The 22,313-nt window shown below is 36.2% G+C and overlaps 3 protein-coding genes across 3 annotated transcripts; 2 read left to right on the top strand and 1 right to left on the bottom strand.

Annotated features, from left to right (window-relative positions):
* Positions 1-2,924: 2,924 nt before the first annotated feature.
* Positions 2,925-3,871, bottom strand: LOC131657758 (uncharacterized). The gene is made up of 3 exons (XM_058927120.1): positions 3,719-3,871; positions 3,549-3,658; positions 2,925-3,153 (listed from the first exon to the last, which is right to left on the bottom strand). Exons 1-3 carry the CDS (start codon positions 3,869-3,871, stop codon positions 2,925-2,927), a joined length of 492 nt encoding a protein of 163 aa, XP_058783103.1.
* A 5,670-nt stretch (positions 3,872-9,541) lies between these two features.
* On the top strand, positions 9,542-13,144 carry LOC131655237 (serine/threonine-protein kinase STY13-like). Its single transcript, XM_058925128.1, has 6 exons — positions 9,542-9,748; positions 11,560-11,850; positions 12,007-12,290; positions 12,387-12,613; positions 12,729-12,871; positions 12,947-13,144. Exons 1-6 carry the CDS (start codon positions 9,542-9,544, stop codon positions 13,136-13,138), a joined length of 1,344 nt encoding a protein of 447 aa, XP_058781111.1. The 3' UTR covers positions 13,139-13,144.
* A 6,891-nt stretch (positions 13,145-20,035) lies between these two features.
* On the top strand, positions 20,036-22,008 carry LOC131657757 (uncharacterized). The gene is made up of 2 exons (XM_058927119.1): positions 20,036-21,519; positions 21,912-22,008. The coding sequence occupies exons 1-2, from the start codon at positions 20,036-20,038 to the stop codon at positions 22,006-22,008; spliced, it is 1,581 nt and encodes a 526-aa protein (XP_058783102.1).
* The last annotated feature ends 305 nt before the right edge of the window (positions 22,009-22,313 follow it).

Here is a 22,313-nt window from a genome sequence, read left to right as displayed (position 1 = left end):
GACATGGACCCGGTCACCTTTGTTTTAGAAGGAGCATATATACAACGAAAGTTATGGAATTTCTTTTTCTACCTCTATATCTTTTCACAAATTTTTGATGAAAATTTAAAAATGTTTTTAGAGTTTAGAGATCTATTTTCAAACACATTTATTTCTCACAAAATTGAACACAAACGAGTAAGGCAATTCTATTATATTTAATTTTAGTCCAGAGTTACATCTTCAAACGTGTATTTCGTATATTTCGAAGATGCATATCGAAAGTGGCGCTGATACTTCAAAACAAACAAAAACAATATGAACAAGATCTAGAAATCACAACAACTTGACATTAAATTAAAACACTAAACATTACTTAGATAGTCGTTAATATAAACTTAACATTACATATCTTATAAACGAGTATTTCAGGACGTTGCAACATATTGATAATATATACGACGAATCTTGCAATATTTGCATTCACTTCAATCGGACCCTTTGTTGCATAACGACGAAAAGTACTCCACATAACCTCTAAATCTTCATCCGTCATCAGTTCAAAGTTGGTGAATTGTATCTTCCATTCGCTGTCAAACGAGGGTGAACGATACTCGAGCTTGACAATTCTTCGATTTTCCGAATATCGCAGGAGAGTATTCAGTTTGGATATCAGATCGACGAGAGGTGTGTCCTTGGTGACCCTCAATTGAAATGGCGGCTTCTCGCATTGAAATACACAAATGCAGGTGGTGTGTTTAGTAGAAAATATGGGATGAGAGACCTTATCATGTCATCAGAGCACTTTTTCGGAGATGCATATTCATTTACACCTTATTTTTTACGAAAACGAGTGTTTACGGATATGCACATCTGCAAAGTGCGCTGTTGTTGTGTTTTTTATTTAGTACGAGGTTTATCCGGATAAGCATATCCGAAATCACCACTGAACCAGAAACAGAGCAGAAACTGTGTCAACATAAACAAAAGTTGTAAACCATAAAATTTTTGTAAACAGAAACAGTCGACATTTACACCATCATTGATGAATATATATTACTTATGTATTAAATCGTATCAATGTTACATCGTTGACGATAATACATTCAAAAAAATGTATCGACTACAATTTAAAATACATCAAAAGATGCATCACCGCATAAATCTACTAATGGTTCCTCCTTCGAATTTTCCTTATTTGATTCTCTTTCAAGATCGCTCAACTTGGCGAACTCTTCCATCCTTTCCAGAAAGTGATCCGACCAAGTTTCCGCCTCTTTTGTGGAATGAGTCATCCGCTTCAATGATGTACTTAGTATAAGACACACCGGTTTCAAATAAACCTTAACAAAATGTAGCAATTTTGAAAGCCGCTCAATACACATGATGCATCCGAAAGGATCTTTAGGTGGGCCGCTCCGAAGTGGAAAAAATGTCTCATAGACACCATATCTTGTTTGATCAATTCGCATCCATTTTAAAAACGATGCGGGACTGCTAACACAAGGAGTAAGAGCATCGTGAATTGCATTAAAATGTTCTTTTATCCCGTATAGTGATGTGTAGAATTCCCTATGTGCCGTCAACTCTTCCAAAAGTTATTGGTGAACAAGAAAGTGATTCTTCTCTCCTCTTCTCTACCGAGCAAGCCAGATACGTCCTGATAACCACAAATACCATTATCCTTAATATTTACAATCCGCTCAATGTGTTTGTGCATAAAAATCGACATTTCTTTAATGAAGATTATTTTCGGCATTGGCGGTGAAGGAGGTGGTTTGCTAATGCGAGCAACCTTGTAAACACTTTTTTTGAGATTTCGGAGTTGGAGAATCCTGGAAATGTGAATCAACATGTTCAAAGTATGAAGGCGACTGCTTCGTTGAATTGTCATCTTATATCGGCTTGACCTTTTTAGGGGCATCTTTGGTTTTAACCAGTTCCAAAGGAGGTTTCAAATATGTGGTTTCTATATAGGCTTCCTCGACTGCTCTTTGATGTGTAATTTCATGGTGTCATCTGCTTTAGAAAAGCTATCTTAGATTATTTCCCACTCGGTCAAGATAGGTATACCTACTTTACCATCCTTCATCATACCACTGCCATCAAACTAGAGTCTTTTCCAGTGACTGTAGACTTCATCCATACTTATCAGGGCATCTAGCTTCATCTTTCTTGAAATGAGATAAGCACATGGAAGACTGTAAGTCTTCCTAACTATACATCTACACTTTAAACTATATAAACCTGTCTATTCTCCTCGCTTTGCTTCGTGAAAAATGAAATTCAATCCCGCCCGAGATATGTTGCCAACCAACTGCGAATAGAGAGCATTGTCTTTGAATCTTTGTTCTAACACGACAATGCTCCGACCACAAGTTGTTTATATTTCATAATGTTGGTTTTGAAGCATTTGGTTCACGGCGTCCCACTCTCTACAAAAATCACCCTTACTATCGCCTAACCATTTCTCCAGTAGCGAGTGCGCATACTCGACTCTGTTAGTTATCGTATTGCAGAGGTGTTAAACCTGATCAGTCCAAGAACAAACAATCTTCTCCTTTACTTGGTCCATAATGGTAATCTCAACATATTTCAGGAAATCTTGATATATGGGACACACCCACTCACTCCTAAAATGCATTATAGAGGCAACATATAAGTCTTATGTGGATGAATTTAATATACCATTCCATGCATCCATTATCTTTTCCAACATCACACCAGGTTTGACCATTTTTTCGTCTTCACCTTTGATTTGTTTGGTGCCTACCGTGGGTTTGAGCCGACTTCTCACATTTTTTGTTGTGATATCAACATAGTAATGGGTAGGATATATGAAGCACCTTTGCAACCAAATTCATCAGTGCGGTGTCGCGATCAGTGACAATTACATTCAGCTTGTTTACTTGGTCCTTAAACAAAGTCTTGCACATTTCCAAGGCTTATATAACATTGACCTCTTTTTCGGATTCCAAAAATGCAAATCCCACTGAAAAACTCTTCTCCGTAGAAGTAACACTAATAATTTTCAAAAGCGAAAGCAGGTACTTGTTGGTCTTATACGTTGAATCAATTATGAGGACATTGGGAAATTTGTTGAACAACTTGATACTTTCAGAATGAGTCCAAAATATGTCACGAACAATGAATTTATCCCCAAAAACTCTATACCTAGAAACATAGTGGTTATCATCCAAAAGCTTAAAAGTTATTGCATTTCAAATCTTGGACCTCTTGTCGTTATGCTGTTTCCATAATGCACGTTGTAGACCTGCTTGATACTTGAAACACTTTCAGGTATTTTCCATTTCAAATGTGCAAGTATGTTTTTTAGCGCCACCCTGATGAAGGACATGTCCGAAACAATTTCCTTCTCCTCCGCTTTAAGGAGACATACTATGGGATGATCGGTTAGCTCGGTTCTCAAGGAATGATTATGTTAAATAGAAACCACATTAAATTTCTGTGTATCATTCACCTTACAGTATCTGTGCAATTTAAACAGACACTCACATTTTCTTTATCTGATGTCATCACATTTTAACTTTTGAATCGATGGAACGTACATGCCACTTCTCTCGCATCTCATGGATGCAAATGCTTTCCTTCTATTAGAACCCTTGACAGACCTTCCTATTACAATGCCAAACCTTAATTTCTTGGCCTCCATGTGGACCTATTGAAGCATATGTTCACTAACATTAAACAATTGCTAATTTATAAAATGTTGACCAACATCTATTTCGACAACAACCGGTCTAGCATCATCCTTCACCTCACCCGGTTTAATTTCATCCTGCACCTCATCTGATTTAAAATCATCCTTCACTTTATCTTGTTTTACATCATTACTTACAACAGCTTTGGTAAACATATATGGGTGCACCATATCTAATACGAACCAAAACAGAAAAACGATTTAAAAAAACTCACAATAATAGGAAAATCCAAAGATGCACATCCGAAACATGAAAGGTGAATTTGGAGATGCTCATTCGGACGTAACATACATTTTTTCAGCTAAAGAACAAGATTGATTGATGCAAGCAATGAGGGTTAAAATGAGTGAACTTTACCTTAAATTGCAACTTATTTTGCTCCCTTTGATGTGATAACACACAAGAATGATGATTTAGAGTCGAAAATTTTATTGAGAATGACTTTTTTTAAGGATTTTGGGTTATGGGGGTGGTATGGAGTGTGGAGAGATGAACATGCAAGGTGGTGATATATTCAATCTTCCCCTTAACATTTTTGGAGTTGCATCTCCAAAAATATCACTAAATGGTTAAATAAACCAGCTCAATAAAAAACGCATAGTAAATGGGTTCAGGGGTGTATTCAGAAATGTATCTCCGAAAATACCTGAGGGAAATTTTGGGTTTTCAGAGGTGTTAGCCACACCCTCAGGGTGGGAAAATAAATTCCTAGTGATTTAAGGTTTTATCTCTATCAACTTAAGAATAATTCCGATCTAATAAGTTATTGGTGCATACTAAAGACGATTCGATCTCAATACTGACTCTTGTGGACAATTAGATCAAGGGATAGAAGAGGGGGTATCATACCTTATAAACTTCCTAAGTTTTGTCTTAGAGAAACACCTATTAGAGGCACATGATTTAACAAATGTCGTTAGATTACTTAATTAGTACTCCCTCCGTCTCATAATAAGTGTCTCATTTGCACTTTTTCTATGTCTCAGAATAAACGTCTCTTTAGAATACCAATACAATATTTATTATTTTTTTCCACTACTATACCTGTATTTATTAACTTTCACATTTTCCATCTACTCCACTACCTATAATAAATAAGGGTATTTTTGTAAATGATACTAATTTTGTCATTAAAACTAACACATCTAATCATTTTCTTAAGAACCGCGCACAGCTCAAATAAGACACTTATTATGAGACGGAGGGAGTAATACGATGACGCATAACAAAAAAAACACTATTGGAACCAATTATCTCACTAAAGTTAAGTTTTTCATCAAGATTCTTTAGGTCATAATGAAATCATTGGTGTTTTCTATGAAAGTTACAATACATGACACTCTTTTATCTTCCACTTTACAACAATACATGACATTCAAGCCTCCAACAGAGACGATGGATAAAGCAACTCTAACTCCCGTTCAGAATATTTATCGTACACTCAGAAGGGTCTTAAATTGGTGGAACGATATCTCCAACATAGCCTATACCGACAGACATTACCGCACCAACTGAGAGAGTCTACCCATAAACTCACACCTTAGTAGCAGGAAAGGCGGTTTTCACCAGACTTTTATCGTTAATAAACATCACTTGTTTTCCAATGAAAGATGATGCTTCTCACAAAAAGTACCTCAAAGGAACCCGCTTCCTAAGAAAAGAATGGTAAGTGAGAGGCCCCGTCTTTCATTTTATGATGTTAAACTTGTCAATGGCGTCCTGAACCACCACATACCCATTCTCATAAGTGTAACAATGGTGGATCATGATGTTCGTCGCATATTGGTATATTTGGAAAGTCCATGCAACATTCTTAGGTCTGTGATGTTATGATTAAAAACAATTTTGGTAAAACATGTTTCATTTGAAAAAACATGTATCACAGCCATGTGTTGAGCAAGATGTCATGACATCTTGACTAACTGGTACATCAGTGTATGTTGTTACTTTCTTGACTGATTTAATTTGATTTAACTTTGTGATATTCTCTATGGATATATCTCACTTATTTGTGCAGGTCAGGAAGATTTAATTTGGAACAATCGATTTGATCTCCTACTGTGCATAAGTTTCTAAAATTGGATGTTGAGACAATTGGATGTTGTTCCTTAAATTAAGGATTTTTTTGCATAATTGATGCAACCGTCAGCTTATGGATCAACAACAAATTGGGTGATGATTTTGAATCCCATGGACAACTGAGGAGTATATAAAGAGAAACCTAAACCTAATGCAATTCGGCTTTTACAACTTTGAAAAAGAAAAAGGGGAAGTTTAGAGTCTTAGGTTTTGAGAGTCTCTTTAGTATGCTTTGCTTTTGTGTATGTCACTCATGTATCATGTTGATACATATAGTTTGACTGATTGTTCATTGTTCAATGTCAATCACTCATGAGCTTTTAAGCAAAGAGTGTATTGTGTTTAATTGGAAGTGTGTCCTTCTATTTTGGTCTTTTGTTATTATCATTGAGGTAATTGTAGGAAGCGGGAGGGGGTTCTCATATCTAGTAGTGTCCTGTAGAAATTGCATAAGATAGTGATTAGGTGATAAGTTGTAAAGTAGGGTTGTTTAGCTTTGAACTAATACTATCATTGTAGATTTCCTTCCTTCCTTCCTGGATGCCCCTAGAGTAGGTGATGTTGCACTGAACTGGGTTAACAATTGACTGTGTCTTTTACCTTCTGTTATTTACTTCTGCATAATTTATTGTTTGGTAAAATTATTCTTTCTGTCATAAGATGTTTTGACATTGTGTTTTGATATTAGGACATCAGTCTTGACATCTATTTTAAGTGCAAGAATTTCAGATATCATGTATGGTGAGATGTACGGGAAGTGAGTTTGCACTCAATTCTACAACCATGATATGGGGACAATTTCCAAGGTTTTGAGAAAACAATTATCATACCTTTGAGACTCGTTGAGCTCCTAGTGGCCTTGGGTCGGAGATGAGAATCATTTGTATAATCTTTATGATAATTGAATGTGACTATCTTTACAACCGCGTCCATGGGACATTGACACTGGAAACATTAGGAATAGTTTCATCGTTTATTCATCTAACGATTTGTAAAAAAATCCCGATAGGCCTAAAAAGCTTTTTTATGGCCTGAGGCCTAACCTTTTTAGCTAAATAGGCTTATTAAAAAAGCATAGACCTTTTCTATTTTAAAAAAACGGATTTGGCCTGGACTTGTGTAGGTTAGGTCGTAAGTCCCTATTAGTTGGCCTAACATATTCTCACCCCTAGTGACAAAGGACAAATTTAGTATAACACTTAAACAATCTTAGACTCTTCGGCATATTGAATTAACTAGTTATCAAAATCAATGTGGAAATTTTTTTTAAAGAATAACTTATGAAAAATTGAAATTAGTAGGCCATAAAATTGGATTTTTTTTCTTCAAATAATCACATTTAAAAAAATAACCACCTTTTAAAATTATTTCCCAAACTAACCACCTTTCAAACAAAAAATTCGTAACACATAGGATGCGCCACTGTATGTGGCGCATGCACTGTAAAATACAAGGAGGCGCTATCAAGCATGGTGCATGCATTCCTATCAAGCCATATAGGATGGCACATGCACTATAGCATTAGGTGCGTGTGCCACAAACAATGACTACTCAGGTGTTTTACTTTTTTTTATAAATACATCATCCATCTCCACCATTTATCATACATATTCTGATTTCACTCTTAAATGTGTCTTCAAGAATGGTTCCAATGTTTCCAATTATCAAAATAAATGCTCAATTTTATTTCCGCCAACAAAGCCTTCGATGAAGATCCGACTTTGAACATAGAGACCTTCGAGCATTTTTCAGAGGAGCTTGATCCGTTAGTTAGATGGAGACATTCCTTAAGGTGAACAGATTAGAAGAATTGATAGGCTTGTTACGGTGTTTAACCAAAATGGAGAAACTCGTTCCTAGAAACCTGTTAAAACCGATGTTGATGTCCTCATGATGATGCATGGATCCGATGATATTGTCTTGTTGGTTTTAATCTCCAATCCCACAATAGTACCAAACCCAACAACATTATCAACCCAACCTTACACCGCCACATTCACCAAAACCCGTGACCAATTCATATCACACACCCAAATACAAAACCAAGAGCATGACCTATATCGCCACCAATCATATGCTGCCACCACATCGCACCACATCACTGATGACACATATGATACCACCACATTCTACCATAGCACCTCACCAATGTACAACCAAACATCACACCGCCAAAGCACCCAATTAGCACATGTCTTTCAAACACCACAAGAAGCATTACTTCGTTTCCAAAATGATTCAATGTCCAAATTCAACCTACCACCCCGCCCATACCCAACCAACACGACCCAATTACGACAACATGGGCATTGAATTCTTTGGTAGTACCGTAAATTAGGGAGAAATAATCGAAGTGTTGTATAATCTGGATATTATCCCAGGACCATCACACCAAGCACCTCCAGCTCAGGTGAATACTACGAAACCCCAAACACCTCAGAGAAATCGAGTGAGACCTCGGAGACAAATACTGGGGCAAAACTGTGGAACCGATGGGCGTTTGGGTTAAGGGGTTAACAAAATTATCTCCAATTGTATAATTTTGTTAACATTATTATTAACTAATCTTTTATATTTAATATTTGTATTTATTATTTTTTTGTTAAAATAAATTTAAAAAAATAACTGACTAGCCATAAAGTGTGGCGCATGCTCCTTAAGCATATAGTGCATGTGTCATTGTCTGTGGCATGACACATAAGCATTAGTCACAAGCAGTGACACCTTAGTGTTAAATAGAGAGCATGCAGTGGCGCTTCTTCCTCTATGAGTCCAATTTTTTTTTTCTTAAAAAGTGGTCATTTTGGTATTTATTTTGAAACTATGGTTATATAGAAATTGTTTTAAATGGTTATTTAAAAAAAATTCTAAAATTGAATTTTAAAAGTGAATGATAAAAACGTAACCTTTTTAAAAATGGTGGACAAAAACATATTTAAATTAATAAATAATTATAATTTTATAATGTGTTTGTTTTAAGGATTAAAATTATATTTTCGAGTGTTACTAAAAATGCAAAAATTCTTTGATTGTTTCATGTTTTTCAAAATTGTTCTCAAATATTTTTTATTTATTTCTAAGAATACTGTTTACTCATGATTTTTTTCAATGTTATTCTATATTTTAAGGACAACAATAAAACATTATTGTGGGAATAAAATTTAATTAATTTTAATTTTTTATTATTATTCATATTTATTTATTTATTTTTATTTTATTATTTATTAAATTAAATAATTTTATAAATGTTATCAAGAAATTTGATTTTTGCCAAACACATAGATAAAAATATTAATCCTAAAAAGAAAAATCTTGAGAACATAATTTTACGGAATGATATTTCATAACTCGTAATAAAAATATCCATATCCACGATGATGACCGTAACATTAATTTAGAATTGGAAAATAAAAATTAAGTTGTTTAAAACTGAAAAATATTATTTTGGACGCTTTTTTTAATGAAACTATAAAAAATATTATGAGAAAGAATAGTAAACAGCACAACCCTGTCGTCCATGATAAAGTAATGGTATTTGAACCTGAAAACGACGGAATGCAATTTGCGTACCAATCATCATATTGGTTTCTTCAATGTTCATCACAAAGTCCGTCATAATTGTCGTGTGCTATTTCGGCACCAAAATGAGAACGGTACAAAGGTTAAACCACTAACTCCATTTATGTTGCACTATATCTCTATATTGCATCTTCGTAAAGAAATTTAAACTTGCATAACTTTGCAGAATACAGAGAAAAAAAATGAGCACGAGAAACAGTCCTCAAACTCAGAAGAGTCTGTCTAGGCAGTCATCGAAGTCGAATTCGAGGAGGAAGCAAGAGCCGCTTAGCCCGTTTTCGGGCGGTGGTTGTTGTCGAGGGTTCACCAGTGTGAAGACGGTTGCGTCCACCACATCAACGGTGCAACAACATCAGCTCCAACAGCGTTATGAGAGTTTGGAAGTCAAGGTAGTATTGGAAATTGTTAATGTTGGACATCTCTTTAAAATTATTCAAGTAAACTAAATACTAATTCTGTAAATATGGCAAACATTTTTTTTTAATATTTTTTACTAATCAATCAAAATTTTCATATAAGAGATTTAACACTATTGGATTTTTAAGATTGAGTTCTAATTCAAAATCTCTATTTAATTAGAAGATCTTTATCATCACATCCCAACGTTCTCAAATATATTACAAACAATAATTGTTTCAACTTTCTGAAAATTTGATATGTAATTTTTGTAAAATATTTTAGTTTGTTAAAATGAATGGTGTTTTGAATAGTTTATGTTTTAGGGTGTATAATTGTTGGGTAAGTAAATCTTTTAACACGCAATATCTCAGTATTTCAGGAGAATTTAATTTACCTTCTCCAGAATCAGTGGCGGATCTTGCGTAAAATTTTAGAGGGGGCTGTAAGTGCTAACTTAAATATTATAATTAAAATTATAAGACATACTATTCTGACTTTTAAATATTAAAAAAAAATCAAAATGCATTAATAATTTTTTGGTAAATTTTTAGATATTTTAGATTAGGTTTGAATCGATAAAATGTGACGGAATGGAATGGAATGGAATGTCATAATATTATGTTCTATTGTTTGATTTGGTAAAAAGATGATGAAATAGAGCAGAACATGATGAAATACATTCCATTCTATTCCATCCAATCCTTTAATTTTCATTCCATCCAATTTCGAGATGTATGCAATGAAATCAACTAGTAATTTATTTCATTCATTTTCCGTCAAATTACAAAAAAAATACACAAACAATGGAATGAAATCTATGTTTCATTCTGCTCTACTCCATTTCATAATGTTTCATTCTACTCTGCACCGTTCTATTCCATCATGTTTCATTTTACTCTGCTCTGTTCTATTTCATCAATCCAAACATAATTTTTAATTAAAATCAATTTAAAATTTAATTTATTTTAAAATAAATTATTATTAAAAAAACATGACATTTCATAAATGGTTGATGAATAGATACATAACTAAACTTTATGAGTATCAAAGTCATCATCTAATTTTTTGTATCTATATTTCCTGTTCCATCTTTGTTGCAATATGTTTTAATATTACAGTGAAACGACTATACAATACATCCATTTAAATAATAATGTTTTTCTTTCAAAACAAAAAATAAATTTAAGAAAAAATTGTTTTCATTCTTTTTGACTCATCACCACCTCTTTAAGTATATTAAAAAATTAATAGAAAATGTGAGGGGTGCCACTGCACCCTCCGACTCTTCTTAAGATCCGCCACTGTCCAGAATTAAACTTGGCATCCCTCCATTTTTATATTGATAAAATTGTCCTTGTTAATATTTACCTTTGTTAAAAATATTTACTATTGACATGCAGTCAAAAACCAAAATTTCTGATATCCAAATCGAAATTTTAGATATTCGTTTCACGTTCTTATCGAAAATTGTGTGTAAATTTTAAAATTTTCTGAGCCAATTTTTCGGAAATTTTAAAAATTTCAGTATTGTGTTAGAAAACCAAAAAAACATACCGGGTAGTAACAATATTATGCAAATTTTAAAATTTTCGGTAAGAGTCAATAAATTTCAAAATTTTAGTAATTTATAAGAGAATACTCATGGGCCGATTTCCTTTTATTTTGCTATTTCTTAATGTGAATTTTTTATCTCCAAATTCCAAATTCACACCCCTTACAAATTTCTTAAAATACCCCCTTAGGGAATTTTTTTTCTTTACATGCCTACTCCTAATCGACCCAACTTTTGTGGCACAAGTAGGTAGCAGATATGGAAAAGGAGGTGCAAAAGCAAGCAGAACTGAGAGTAATGTATAGAAAAAGAATGGAAAGGACACAAGATTATTTAAGGTACTGCCTCCAAATAGCACAAGAGAATGGAATCTTAGAACAAATTATTCACACCAAAGGTGAACTCCAACAATCACCTTACAATGTCTCCTCCATTATCAATAGTCCTCAAATTCCCACTCCTATCCACCAGCACCACCCCAATCTAGAGGCCATCATTGATCAAGCCAAAATCAATGGGTGGTACATTAACCCAACAGAGGTCAGTACTATACTCTGTCTGATTATATTTATAAGAGATAATTTATTTTTAGATTCATCGAATAATTAATGTATCGGATGTATTATATAGATCAGAGATAGCCAGAGAGAATATATGCTAACTAACATATATAATAATGCAAAACAACTTGAGCAGATTCAGCTAAAAGATAAAATAGGTCAAGGAACCACAGCAGACATCTACCGAGCAACATGGCGAGGATTCGATGTAGCAGTGAAATGCATTTCACCTGAATTCTTTCGAACAAATGCAAACGGTGTCGAATTCTTTGCTCAAGAAGTTGAAACTCTCTCAAAACAACGGCACAGGTTTGTGCTTAATCTAATGGGTGCATGTCTTAACCCTCCTAATCATGCATGGGTTGTTACAGAATTTCTAAACACCACACTCAAGGAATGGCTTTATGGTCCTGGAAAAAGGTATTAGCGATTTAACTAATTAATAATTACTTAGTTAATTAATACTAATAGTTTATTAATGAGTTACTAATTAACTAACTTATTCTGTAATAAAAGGCGTAGAGATAGAATTGTGCCACTTCCTACTCTGAAAGAAAGAGTGCTACGGGCTTTAGAAATAGCCCAAGCTATGCAATATCTTCATGAACAAAAGCCCAAGATTGTTCACCGTGATTTGAAGCCCAGCAACATTTTCTTGGACTTTAATTTGCATGTTAGAGTTGCTGATTTTGGACATGCTCGTTTTTTAGGAGATGGTGAAATGGCTCTTACTGGAGAAACAGGCAAGTTTAACATAAAATATAAATTAATTTGTAAAATTTGTAGATATATATATATATATATATATATATATTTTTGTCAAAATTTGAATATATAATATATTAATTATGTTTTCAGGAACATATGTGTATATGTCACCAGAAGTGATACGATGTGAGCCATATAATGAAAAATGTGATGTATACAGTTTTGGAGTGATACTGAATGAGCTTTTAACAGGAAAACATCCTTATATTGAGACAGAATATGGTCCTGCCAAGGTATCATCATATTGATCATATTTTTGTTTTAATATCTATTTTTGTAACAAATTAATTATTTATGTATATTTTTAGATTGCTATGGAAGTTGTAGAGGGCAAGTTGCGACCTATGCTTCCTTCAAGGGATGATGGTGAGCAGTTGGGAGAATTGATTGATGTTATACGTCTTTGTTGGGATGGAAATCCTTCCACTAGACCATCTTTTGATATAATTAGTCGTATTCTTAAAAGCTATTACAATAGGGTTCTTCAATTTTCAAAATAGTGTATTAGAGAGGAAATCAAATAAACTATTTGTTTATTGGAAGGGAGAATAATCAAACGTGTATTTTTATGTTTATTTGTTAACAATATTTAGTTTTGAAAATTAATTGATATGTAATACCGATTTAAAAAGTTTTACTTTACTGGCATGTCATGATAAATATTTATTATTTTAGAGATAAGTGTGATAAGAGTCACACATTTTTATATACTATCTTGTTTTAAAAATCGATGAGTCAAAATGATCGAGAAATAGAAGGGAATGAACACCATTAAATTCAAGTCTGGTGAATGAAATGGAGGAGAGTTTCAGAGGTTTTATGTGATGCAAAAGTACTATTCAAGATGAAGGGGAAATTTTATCAAACTGTGGTAAGACCTACCATGTTGTACGAGATAGAATATTTGGTGTTCCGGACTGGGCCGAGCATGCCCAACGCTAACCTTTGGGCCAAGCATGCCCAATCTGCTTAAGCCCAACGACTCCCAGTGACCCTTACGAAGTGGCCACGTGCAAAGACCACATGGTCAAAACAACAGCGAAGGATTCGGTCAACCACCTTCGAACCTTGCGCCATGCTCACCCAGAACGTAAGCCACCTGCTGACTCAGCCCTAACAGAGGGTGTTCTGGCAGTTTCCTAGCACGTCGGTCTCCAATTGGATTTGGCCCAATTAGAGAACCTTGGCCTAACGCTGTGGCTATAAATACCCTCTTTCACTAGAGGGTCGGGTATTCATTCATTCTTCCTAAAACTTGTGCTTGCTCTCTCTCTGATTGCTACTTACTTTGGCATCGGAGAACCTTGCAGGTACCCCCCAATTATGTCCATCCAGCCAGATCCATCCGTCGTGACGATCCGTTCTAATCAGGTTAGATCATTTGACGATTACAAATCAGCACAAAAATAAAGTAAGTGTAGTAGAGATAAGGATGTTGCGTTGGATGTATAATAAGACTAGACATGATATGATTAAAAATGAAAATAAATAGAGTGTTGGGGTAGCACCTATAATAGAGAAGATGATGAAAACTAACTTAGGTACTTTGGGATGTAGAGAGGAGAGTTGTATGTTCGGTGGTAAGAAGAGTAGGTAAGATGTAAAGAAGTAAAATAACTAGAGGAAGAGGAACACTTAGTAAGACTATCACTACTACAAAAACAACTTTTCACCACGGTTGAGAGAAGGATTTTACCACAGTTGGAGGTTTGATGTAACAAAGGGATTGGTAGTAAGTGCTCTCTTTTCCATCACGGGCTAGTAGCCAATGTAAAAACATAATAGCGCGCAACATTTTACCACGGTTGAAAGTACTAACTGTAGTAAAAGGTGGAATGGTCATGAGTTCGATACCTAATGCCATCATTTTGGGTGATTTATACATTTGATCATGGTTGTAAATTCCAACCATAGTGAAACAATTAACGCATAACATTTCACTACAATTTTAGATTCCAACTGTGGTGATATATACATTTAAGTTTATTATAACTTATGTGGAATGCTTGTTTCACCAACCTCTCATTAAACATATAACCGTTCAATTTGATTTAGAAAATAATAATATGAAAAATTAATTTATATTTGAACAAAACTAACTTACACTAATCATGTTTTTTTTAGCTTTATGCAACTCACTGTCATACCCCAAATTTGTCCTACCCTTATCTGGCTTGAAACTCATAAACATACATCCATTTAGGTCATATCATTGCACGCATCCATATCATTGGTCCTTGATCAGAAGAAGAGACTTGAAGCCTAATATGGGGTGTCATCATCTTGTCCAAGATCTTTTGAAATTAGGGTTTCTTGACCAAAGTCAACGCAGTCGACTTTTCGGTCAAATACATTGATCAAGAGCTGATTTTGTGAGGAGAAGTGGCATGATGCGTGTGTGGAAGTGTTCAGTTGATTTCCATTGGTCAGAAGCAGATTAATCGGGAATTTCATTGAAATCGGGAAAAAATCAGAACAGTTGACTTTTGGGTCAAAATCAGGTCAATCGCTCAAATATGGACTTTTGGTGGAAAATCGGTCGAGAAATGTCAAAGAACGAATAAAATCGGAGGTTTGACAAAAAGTTGCCGAAAATAGAAAAAATAACAAAAAAGGAAGGTTTTCATACTTAGAAAATTTTTTGAGGTTTTAAAGTTTGATGAACAGTCCATTCCATCACCAATTTACACGTGGAAAACGGCATTTTTTGGAGAAATTTTCAACATCAAAGTTGTTCCTCTCATGGAGGAGAACAACTTTGTAGTTGGACACTTTTTCATTTGAAGCTCGGATAAAGAGTTATTAAGGTTGAAAGTTGAAGTTTTTCACTTGGATCAAGTCACAAAGCTGGGCAGATTTTAGGCCTACGTAAAGCATTTCATCAAACATGTGATGTGCAATATTTGAAGCAAGTTTCAGGACAATACAGGAACCTCACAAAAGCAAACTTGGTATGCATCCATTCTTTGCCATGTTTTCTATCCAAAAAGACAAGAACCATAGATTTTGATTGTGTTTGGAGCCAGATGCAAGTCGTTAAAGTCAGGCCCCTGCAAGGTGACATGTCGACGTGAGCACAGGCCATAATTCAGGTCATAACGCAGTCATTTAATCAAACACGTGGTAGGCCATTTCCAAAGCCAATTTCAGAGACGTGTAAGCATCTCATTGACTCAATCTTGGTATCAAAATATTCTCTTCCATGCCTTCTATCCAATAGTCCAAGAATTACATGATTTAGTTGTATGGTTATCAAGATACAAAGCTCCAAAGTCAGGGACACGAAATTGTGCATGGATGAGTGTCTGGCAAGCTATGCGCACGGGCAAACCGCAGCTATGGACCTCTATGTTACGAGGTGAATTTAAAAGAGTTACATGCACCATCTTGCAATGTTGTCAACATCAATCTTCTCCTATCATATGTCCTCTTCACATTGATCTTGAAATTGAGGTAAATGGTGGACCATGTCTAAGGCTATAGGCACATGAAGTTGACCTCATGGGTGATAATTAGGGCACGAGGTATCAAGGTAATCCTCCATATTTTGCAGCATGTTTCCAATAATTAACCATGCAAGTTCTGAACAATGAAAAAGCATGCACAAGACTTGCTTCAATGGTACAAACTTGCACCTTAAGTGTTGAGAAAAGTCCCACTACAATCCCACACACCATAGGCTAAGCACACTCACACTATAAAACAAAAACTCTTATCATTCACAACACTCTCACTCTCACTCTTTCTTTCACTTTCGGCAAACACACTCTCATTCTTTCTCCATTTTTTTCACACTCTCCTCATTCTCTACACACTCCCTTCACTTTCCCACTTTCATCCACAATCTAACAACCTCCAACAAACTCCTCAACAACCATAACCGACTTCATCTTCTCCAACCTCCTTCACCACCATTGAACCTCCCTCATCCTTCAATCATCACCATCACAGCCTTCGTCCAACCTTCATCATCACAACTACATCAACTCTATGAAACACCATTCTCCTTTGCAAGCATCATCAACCTCTCCATCGTCAATCTAACGCGAACTCCAACATCACTTTCAGAGTCTCTCGCTGGACTCACCGCTCCATAGTAGAATCTTTCTTTGGCCTCGATTCAAGATCTTTCAGGTATGATCTAAATCCTTCTCAACATCTTAGGCATTGTGTTAGGATCTATGTGGCATATCTGATTCCCTACGCAGCGTTCACACGCATTGGTGTCTCTGACGTATTCGTTTGCGTATATCTTTTCGATTCTTGGAACTTAGTTTGCTCGGTTCAATCTGATACGTGTTTGAGTGCTTGAGTGTTGTCTATGGGTTCCCTATGTCATAAGGACTATGGTGATGTGTATGGCTTGCGTTTTAGTGATGTTGTTAGAAACTAGGGCTTTAAGTTTTTGCTCTGTTAAGGAGATAGGAGAGGAATTAGTGGAATCTAATTGTGGATCTGGACTCAGCTTTGAAAACCGAGTAGGACGGAGGTATTACTTCTGATTTCTGAAAATTTTTACTCATCTCCGCCGCGCGCTTGGCCGGAGAAGACGACCGAAGGCGGCTCTCCGGCGTCTGTGTTATTTGTTTGTTTTAATCTCAGGTGACGTACGTGGCACTCTCCTATTAGTTCTCTTTCCCATTTTCTTTCTATTTTGCCTCTTACTCAATGATTGGATGTGGTGTGTTGTCGATGTATGATTGGTCCGACTGAGTTTTTGTTTTTAGTGACTTAAATAATTAACATGACCCATTGATTCCACATTACATGATTCTGCATGTCACATTTTAATAATAAAAACCATAGGGTATGAAATAAAAATGAAACAAGTGCTGATTAATAAATGGGAATAAAAATAGGATAGTGTGGTTCGGGCCATGCATTTGGGCCTCCTTCCTTCTTTTAGATTGCACCCCGCTGTTACTAATACACCACAATCCAATGACCATGGGCCTGAGCGCCCTGCTCTTCCCACCCCCTGAATCAGGCCCAGTTTTGCTTGTAAACAATTTTAGTTCATACAAATTCTGCTAACTCACCCCCTGCAGTGTAGCTTAGATTTTCACTTTTAATCTTTGTTTTGCTCTTATTTTTAGTCCATAATTCCATTTTTAAATCATATAAAAAATGCATAAAATCAATGTTAGATTTTAGGTTCACTTCATAATAGCTTTTTACTTTTAGTTAATAAAAACATGATAGAACCTTTAATATTTTGTTAGATTTTTAGGTGATCATTGACATAAAAAAATCTCATAAAAATAGTAGACTTTAGGTTAATTTTGACATTAATCCTTTGAATTCTCCTTCATAAAAATGCCATAAAAACAATAGTTTTTTTTAGTTTCATTTTTGTACTAATGCTTGAATCGTTTTGTACTATTTCCATGTTCGTTTTGTATAATTGTTGTGTGACTTTGGTTACTCGTTTTTGGCCTTATCTTAGGCCCATTTTGTTAATACCATTAGCATGCTTCTCTTAGAATCTATCCCATGTTAACATTAGGATTTAGACTTGTATAAACAACATTAGATAGAAAATAGGTTTAGTTCCCTTTCTCATTTCTTTTTCTTTTCAACTCTAAAATACTTAATAAATACTGATAAAGATCATACCGTTTTCTATTTTCTTAGTAAGAAAGAAATGATTGGGGCGTAGGCCCCGATGTATGTTCTTTCCTACTTAACGGAGAAGAAATGATTGAGGTGTGAAGCCTCGGTGTATTTCTTAACCGTTATTTAGAGAAACGATTGTGGCGTAGGCCTCGATGTGCATTCTCTAAATATTCATAAAAACTTCTTTTTGTATTTCTTTTTACTTAGCGGAGAAGAAATGATTGAGGTGTGAAGCCTCGATGTATTTCTTAACCGTTATTTAGAGAAACGATTGTGGCGTAGGCCTCGATGTGCGTTCTCTAAATATTCAAAAACAAACAAAAAACTCTTTTTGGTATGATCTAAGTCACAAATTAAAATCCCCATAAAAAACACCAACCAAAAACACTTCAAAAAACCTAATAAATGTTCAGACTTAAAACAAAAGTGAGGAAGTGATGCGAGACCTTGTAGTGGGTTCTCGTCATCATGGAATTACCCTTAAAAGATACAAACCAATCTCTTTTTCTCCTTTCTAAGGGCAAGTTATCTCCGCTCCATTGCATCCTAGGCTGTCCCCTTGTGCAAGAGCGTGAGCGTTAACGCCGCCCAACTAAAAAACACAAAAACAAACAGAAAATCTTTAGCCGAGCTACGGTAACTCTGATTCCTGAAAAGGATACGTAGGCAGCGGGGTAGGGCCCGTGCGAGTACAATTCTTTATTTTCCCTACATTTTGCATTCATTTCGCATTTAGACATAGACATAGTACACACCCTTTAGATAGAAACAAACATAGGTGGATACCATCGAGTACGATGGGCGTGAGGGGTGCTAGCACCTTCCCCTCGCGTAACCGACTCCCGTACCTAGATTCTCTGGTCGCAAGACCCTGTTCCTTCCTTTGTAGGTTATCCGGTATTCCTTTCCCTTAAGGGATAAATATATTGGTGGCGACTCTGTTCATTTTTCGCGAGCGTGCGACAGCTGGCGACTCTGCTGGGGATGTTGCTAGACCTGTTGCTGGTCCATCCTTAGCGAGTCGATCCTAGCCTGCGTTTGTTTGTTTATTTACTGGGTGTTTATTTGTTTTTTTATGTCTATACCTTGTATATATGTTTGCATGTTTATTTTTCTGCTTGCATATCATGTTTATTTCTGTTTGCACATCATGCATATGGATTATATTCTGTGTTCCTTGGGGTCTTCTGTTCTGTTTTGCAGGTTGGGTGGGATGTTTTATGAGGTAAAAGGCCCAATACCCAGGCCAGAGTGACACATAGGATACCTAGGATAGAGTGGATAGTCATGACGCCGATGAGATGTCAGGTCTTGTCTAGTGCGATCATGAGACCCACGCCCAGTCGAGGTCCAAATGGGGTATCATTGTTGGCATGTAGATGCAACAACATTGGTGCCTCAGGAGGACTGATAATGCTGGTTGCCATTTTGACCTACCCTGACCTAGACTACACCCGTGAGTGGGGAGGGATATACATGACAGGTACCGTTGGTGACTATTTGGTTCTGTTGTTGACTATTTGGTCCTATTGATGATTATGGTTCTTCTGGTTCTCTGATCTATGCCGGACCTTTGATCCTATGATATCTTCTTGCTCAGAATTATTGCCTCGGTCCCTCTATGTCGTGGAGACCCAATATGCATCATTTTCATCATAGCATGTTTACATTTCAAAAAAAAAAAAAAGAAAAAAAAGAAAGAAAAAAAAGAAAAGAAAAAGTTAATTCTCATTTGCATGTCATTTTTCAGGGTATCCAGAAAATATCAATCTCTGCCAAGAATGGATAACAACGTGACCGTCAATCAAGGAGCTACAAGGCGCACACACACTTATACTTTCCATCGCGAGGGTATGGTTCAATTGGGACAATTGGGTGAATTGGTCACTGGTCATAATGAAACAGTGTTCAGTGACAATTATGGCAACATATTATCTCTTCTGTATTCGCGTGTCGACGAATGGGCCTTATCTACTCTTCTTCAGTTCTACGACCCAGATATCCGTTGTTTCACATTTTCGGATTATCAGCTAGCTCCCACTCTTGAAGAGTACTCTTACCTCCTCAACATCAAGATTCAACACAGAGTGCCTTTTGTTTGTGTCCCAGAGAAACCTAGGTTGGATTACATTGCCAACGCTCTTTATTTGAGCTTGGGGGATGTTCATGATAACTGGAAGAAGAATGGTGATACTCATGACTTCTACATGAGTTTCCTGGTTGAAAAAGCTCAAGAATTTGCTGACAAAGGAATATGGGAGGCTTTCAATGCTATTTTGGCCGCTCTGATCTATGGAATTGTGATGTTTCCCAACATTCACAAGTTCATTGATTTGGCTGCTATATGTCTTTTTATGGACAAGAATCCAATACCCACCCTATTGGCTGACACGTATTATTCCATTCACTCTCGGCATGGTAAAAGAGGGGCTATTAGAGGTTGCTTGCCGCTGTTATATAAATGGTTCAAATCTCACTTGCCTGCTAGTGGTCTGTTTGTTACCTCTACTCAGAAATGGTCTCAGAGAATCATGGGACTTACTGCAAACGATATCGTATGGTATCAATTCCGAACAGGCATATCTGAAGTCATTATTAGGTGCGGAAACTTTGGTAACGTCCCGCTCATTGGGACAAGAGGATGTATTAACTACAACCCAGTTCTAGCTCTTCGTCAGTTGGGCTATACCATGAAGAGTGGGCCTTCGGATAGGGAGATTTACCAATCCGTATACTTTGAAAAGGGAGCTGACCCTATAGCGCTTGAGGAAATCAGGAAGGCCTGGAATAACATTCATATAGGTGAGAGATCCACTCTGGGAGCCAAGAATGCCATTGCTATGGAGCCCTATACCGATTGGGTTAAGGAGATAGTCAAGACACTTTTGTTACCATTCCCGGAAGTTCCTCTCTTGTATGCACAACCTCCGAAGATATCAGAAACTATGGTATCAAGGGAACGTTTTGACCAGGTCCGCGTCGCCAATTTGAGACTGAAAGAGAAAGATAGGGATATGGATTTGAAGCGCTATTTCCTTAAACAGACAAAGAATGAACTGGCCCGTGAACTTAAAACTCTCAAAGGAGAGTCTTCTCAAGCCAGGAAGAGGGTTAGAACTGAAAAGGACGGAAAAGCTGTTGTCGCTCCTACTGAAGATCCTCAAAAGGTTATAGAAAAGGCTATAAAGGAAGAAAAAGAGAAGCTCAGACGAGAGTATCAAGAAGACCTGAAAGCCCACAAGCTCCGACTGGAGAAAGAAACCAAGTATGAGTTGAGGACCATGAAGAAGAAACTGGAAGAAGATACCACTCAGAGAATAGCAGTTGAGACCCAACTGAAAGGAAGTCACCTCCGCACCGCCCGTTTAGCTGAAGAGAATGTCAAGCTCAGAGATCAAATGATGAGTGAAGCAAATGCACTTGAGAAGACCTATATCCCAGAATGCAAAGGGTGTGACGAACTCAGGGATTGCTGCAAGAATCTAGACACACAGTTATTCCGAAAAGATGAAGTGATCCAAAGCCTTGTCAAAGGAAGAGATCGGGAGACGACTAAGAAGCTATTTGACGAAACAAAGAAGTGGAGTGACGCCCATTTCAGACAAGGAGGGCCTTTGTTCTACATTGAGATGAATTGATAATTGAATTTGTTTGTAGATCACCACCAGATTTGTTGGATGGGGTCTCTATTGCTCTTTATATTGAAACATTGTTATTTGTGTTTGAACCTACTCGCCTTAGGGGGCTATTATGAATGAAATGAATTGCTTTCCGTTTTCACTTGATATCTCTCTCGTCACGTTGTTATTTGTTCTTGACTATCAATCTTACTTTGGATACCCTGAAAATGACACAACACATCATATGCACACATGCACTCATACATTCACATTATCACATTGCATTTTTCAGGTTATTGCACAAGAAACTAATTGGGGTCCTTTTCAGCATCAGATTTCTTTCCCGACGACGAAGCTGACTTTCTTACATCCTTACCGCACCAGGAGTAACGAGAGAATCATGGAACAATTTGAACAGAATCAAGCTGCCCTCCGTAGG

Source organism: Vicia villosa, linkage group LG3 (assembly GCF_029867415.1).
Source record: "Vicia villosa cultivar HV-30 ecotype Madison, WI linkage group LG3, Vvil1.0, whole genome shotgun sequence".
In the NCBI taxonomy this organism is placed as follows: Eukaryota; Viridiplantae; Streptophyta; class Magnoliopsida; order Fabales; family Fabaceae; genus Vicia; species Vicia villosa.
Note: the sequence above shows the minus strand (reverse complement) of the source record. Positions and strands in the feature narration are given on the sequence as shown.

What these genes read in the sequence shown, in the direction of transcription:
- LOC131657757 (XM_058927119.1), top strand. Translation starts at nt 20,036, where the DNA reads ATGGATAACAACGTGACCGTCAATCAAGGAGCTACAAGGCGCACACAC. An exon ending in CGACTGGAGAAAGAAACCAA is followed by an intron (nt 21,520 to 21,911) that starts GTATGAGTTGAG and finishes ATTTGTTTGTAG; the next exon opens with ATCACCACCAGATTTGTTGG.
- LOC131657758 (XM_058927120.1), bottom strand. Translation starts at nt 3,871, where the DNA reads ATGGTGCACCCATATATGTTTACCAAAGCTGTTGTAAGTAATGATGTA. An exon ending in CGGTTGTTGTCGAAATAGAT is followed by an intron (nt 3,659 to 3,718) that starts GTTGGTCAACAT and finishes ATGCTTCAATAG; the next exon opens with GTCCACATGGAGGCCAAGAA. An exon ending in AGATGCGAGAGAAGTGGCAT is followed by an intron (nt 3,154 to 3,548) that starts GTACGTTCCATC and finishes CTATGTTTCTAG; the next exon opens with GTATAGAGTTTTTGGGGATA.
- LOC131655237 (XM_058925128.1), top strand. Translation starts at nt 9,542, where the DNA reads ATGAGCACGAGAAACAGTCCTCAAACTCAGAAGAGTCTGTCTAGGCAG. An exon ending in CTTTATGGTCCTGGAAAAAG is followed by an intron (nt 12,291 to 12,386) that starts GTATTAGCGATT and finishes CTGTAATAAAAG; the next exon opens with GCGTAGAGATAGAATTGTGC. An exon ending in GGCTCTTACTGGAGAAACAG is followed by an intron (nt 12,614 to 12,728) that starts GCAAGTTTAACA and finishes TTATGTTTTCAG; the next exon opens with GAACATATGTGTATATGTCA.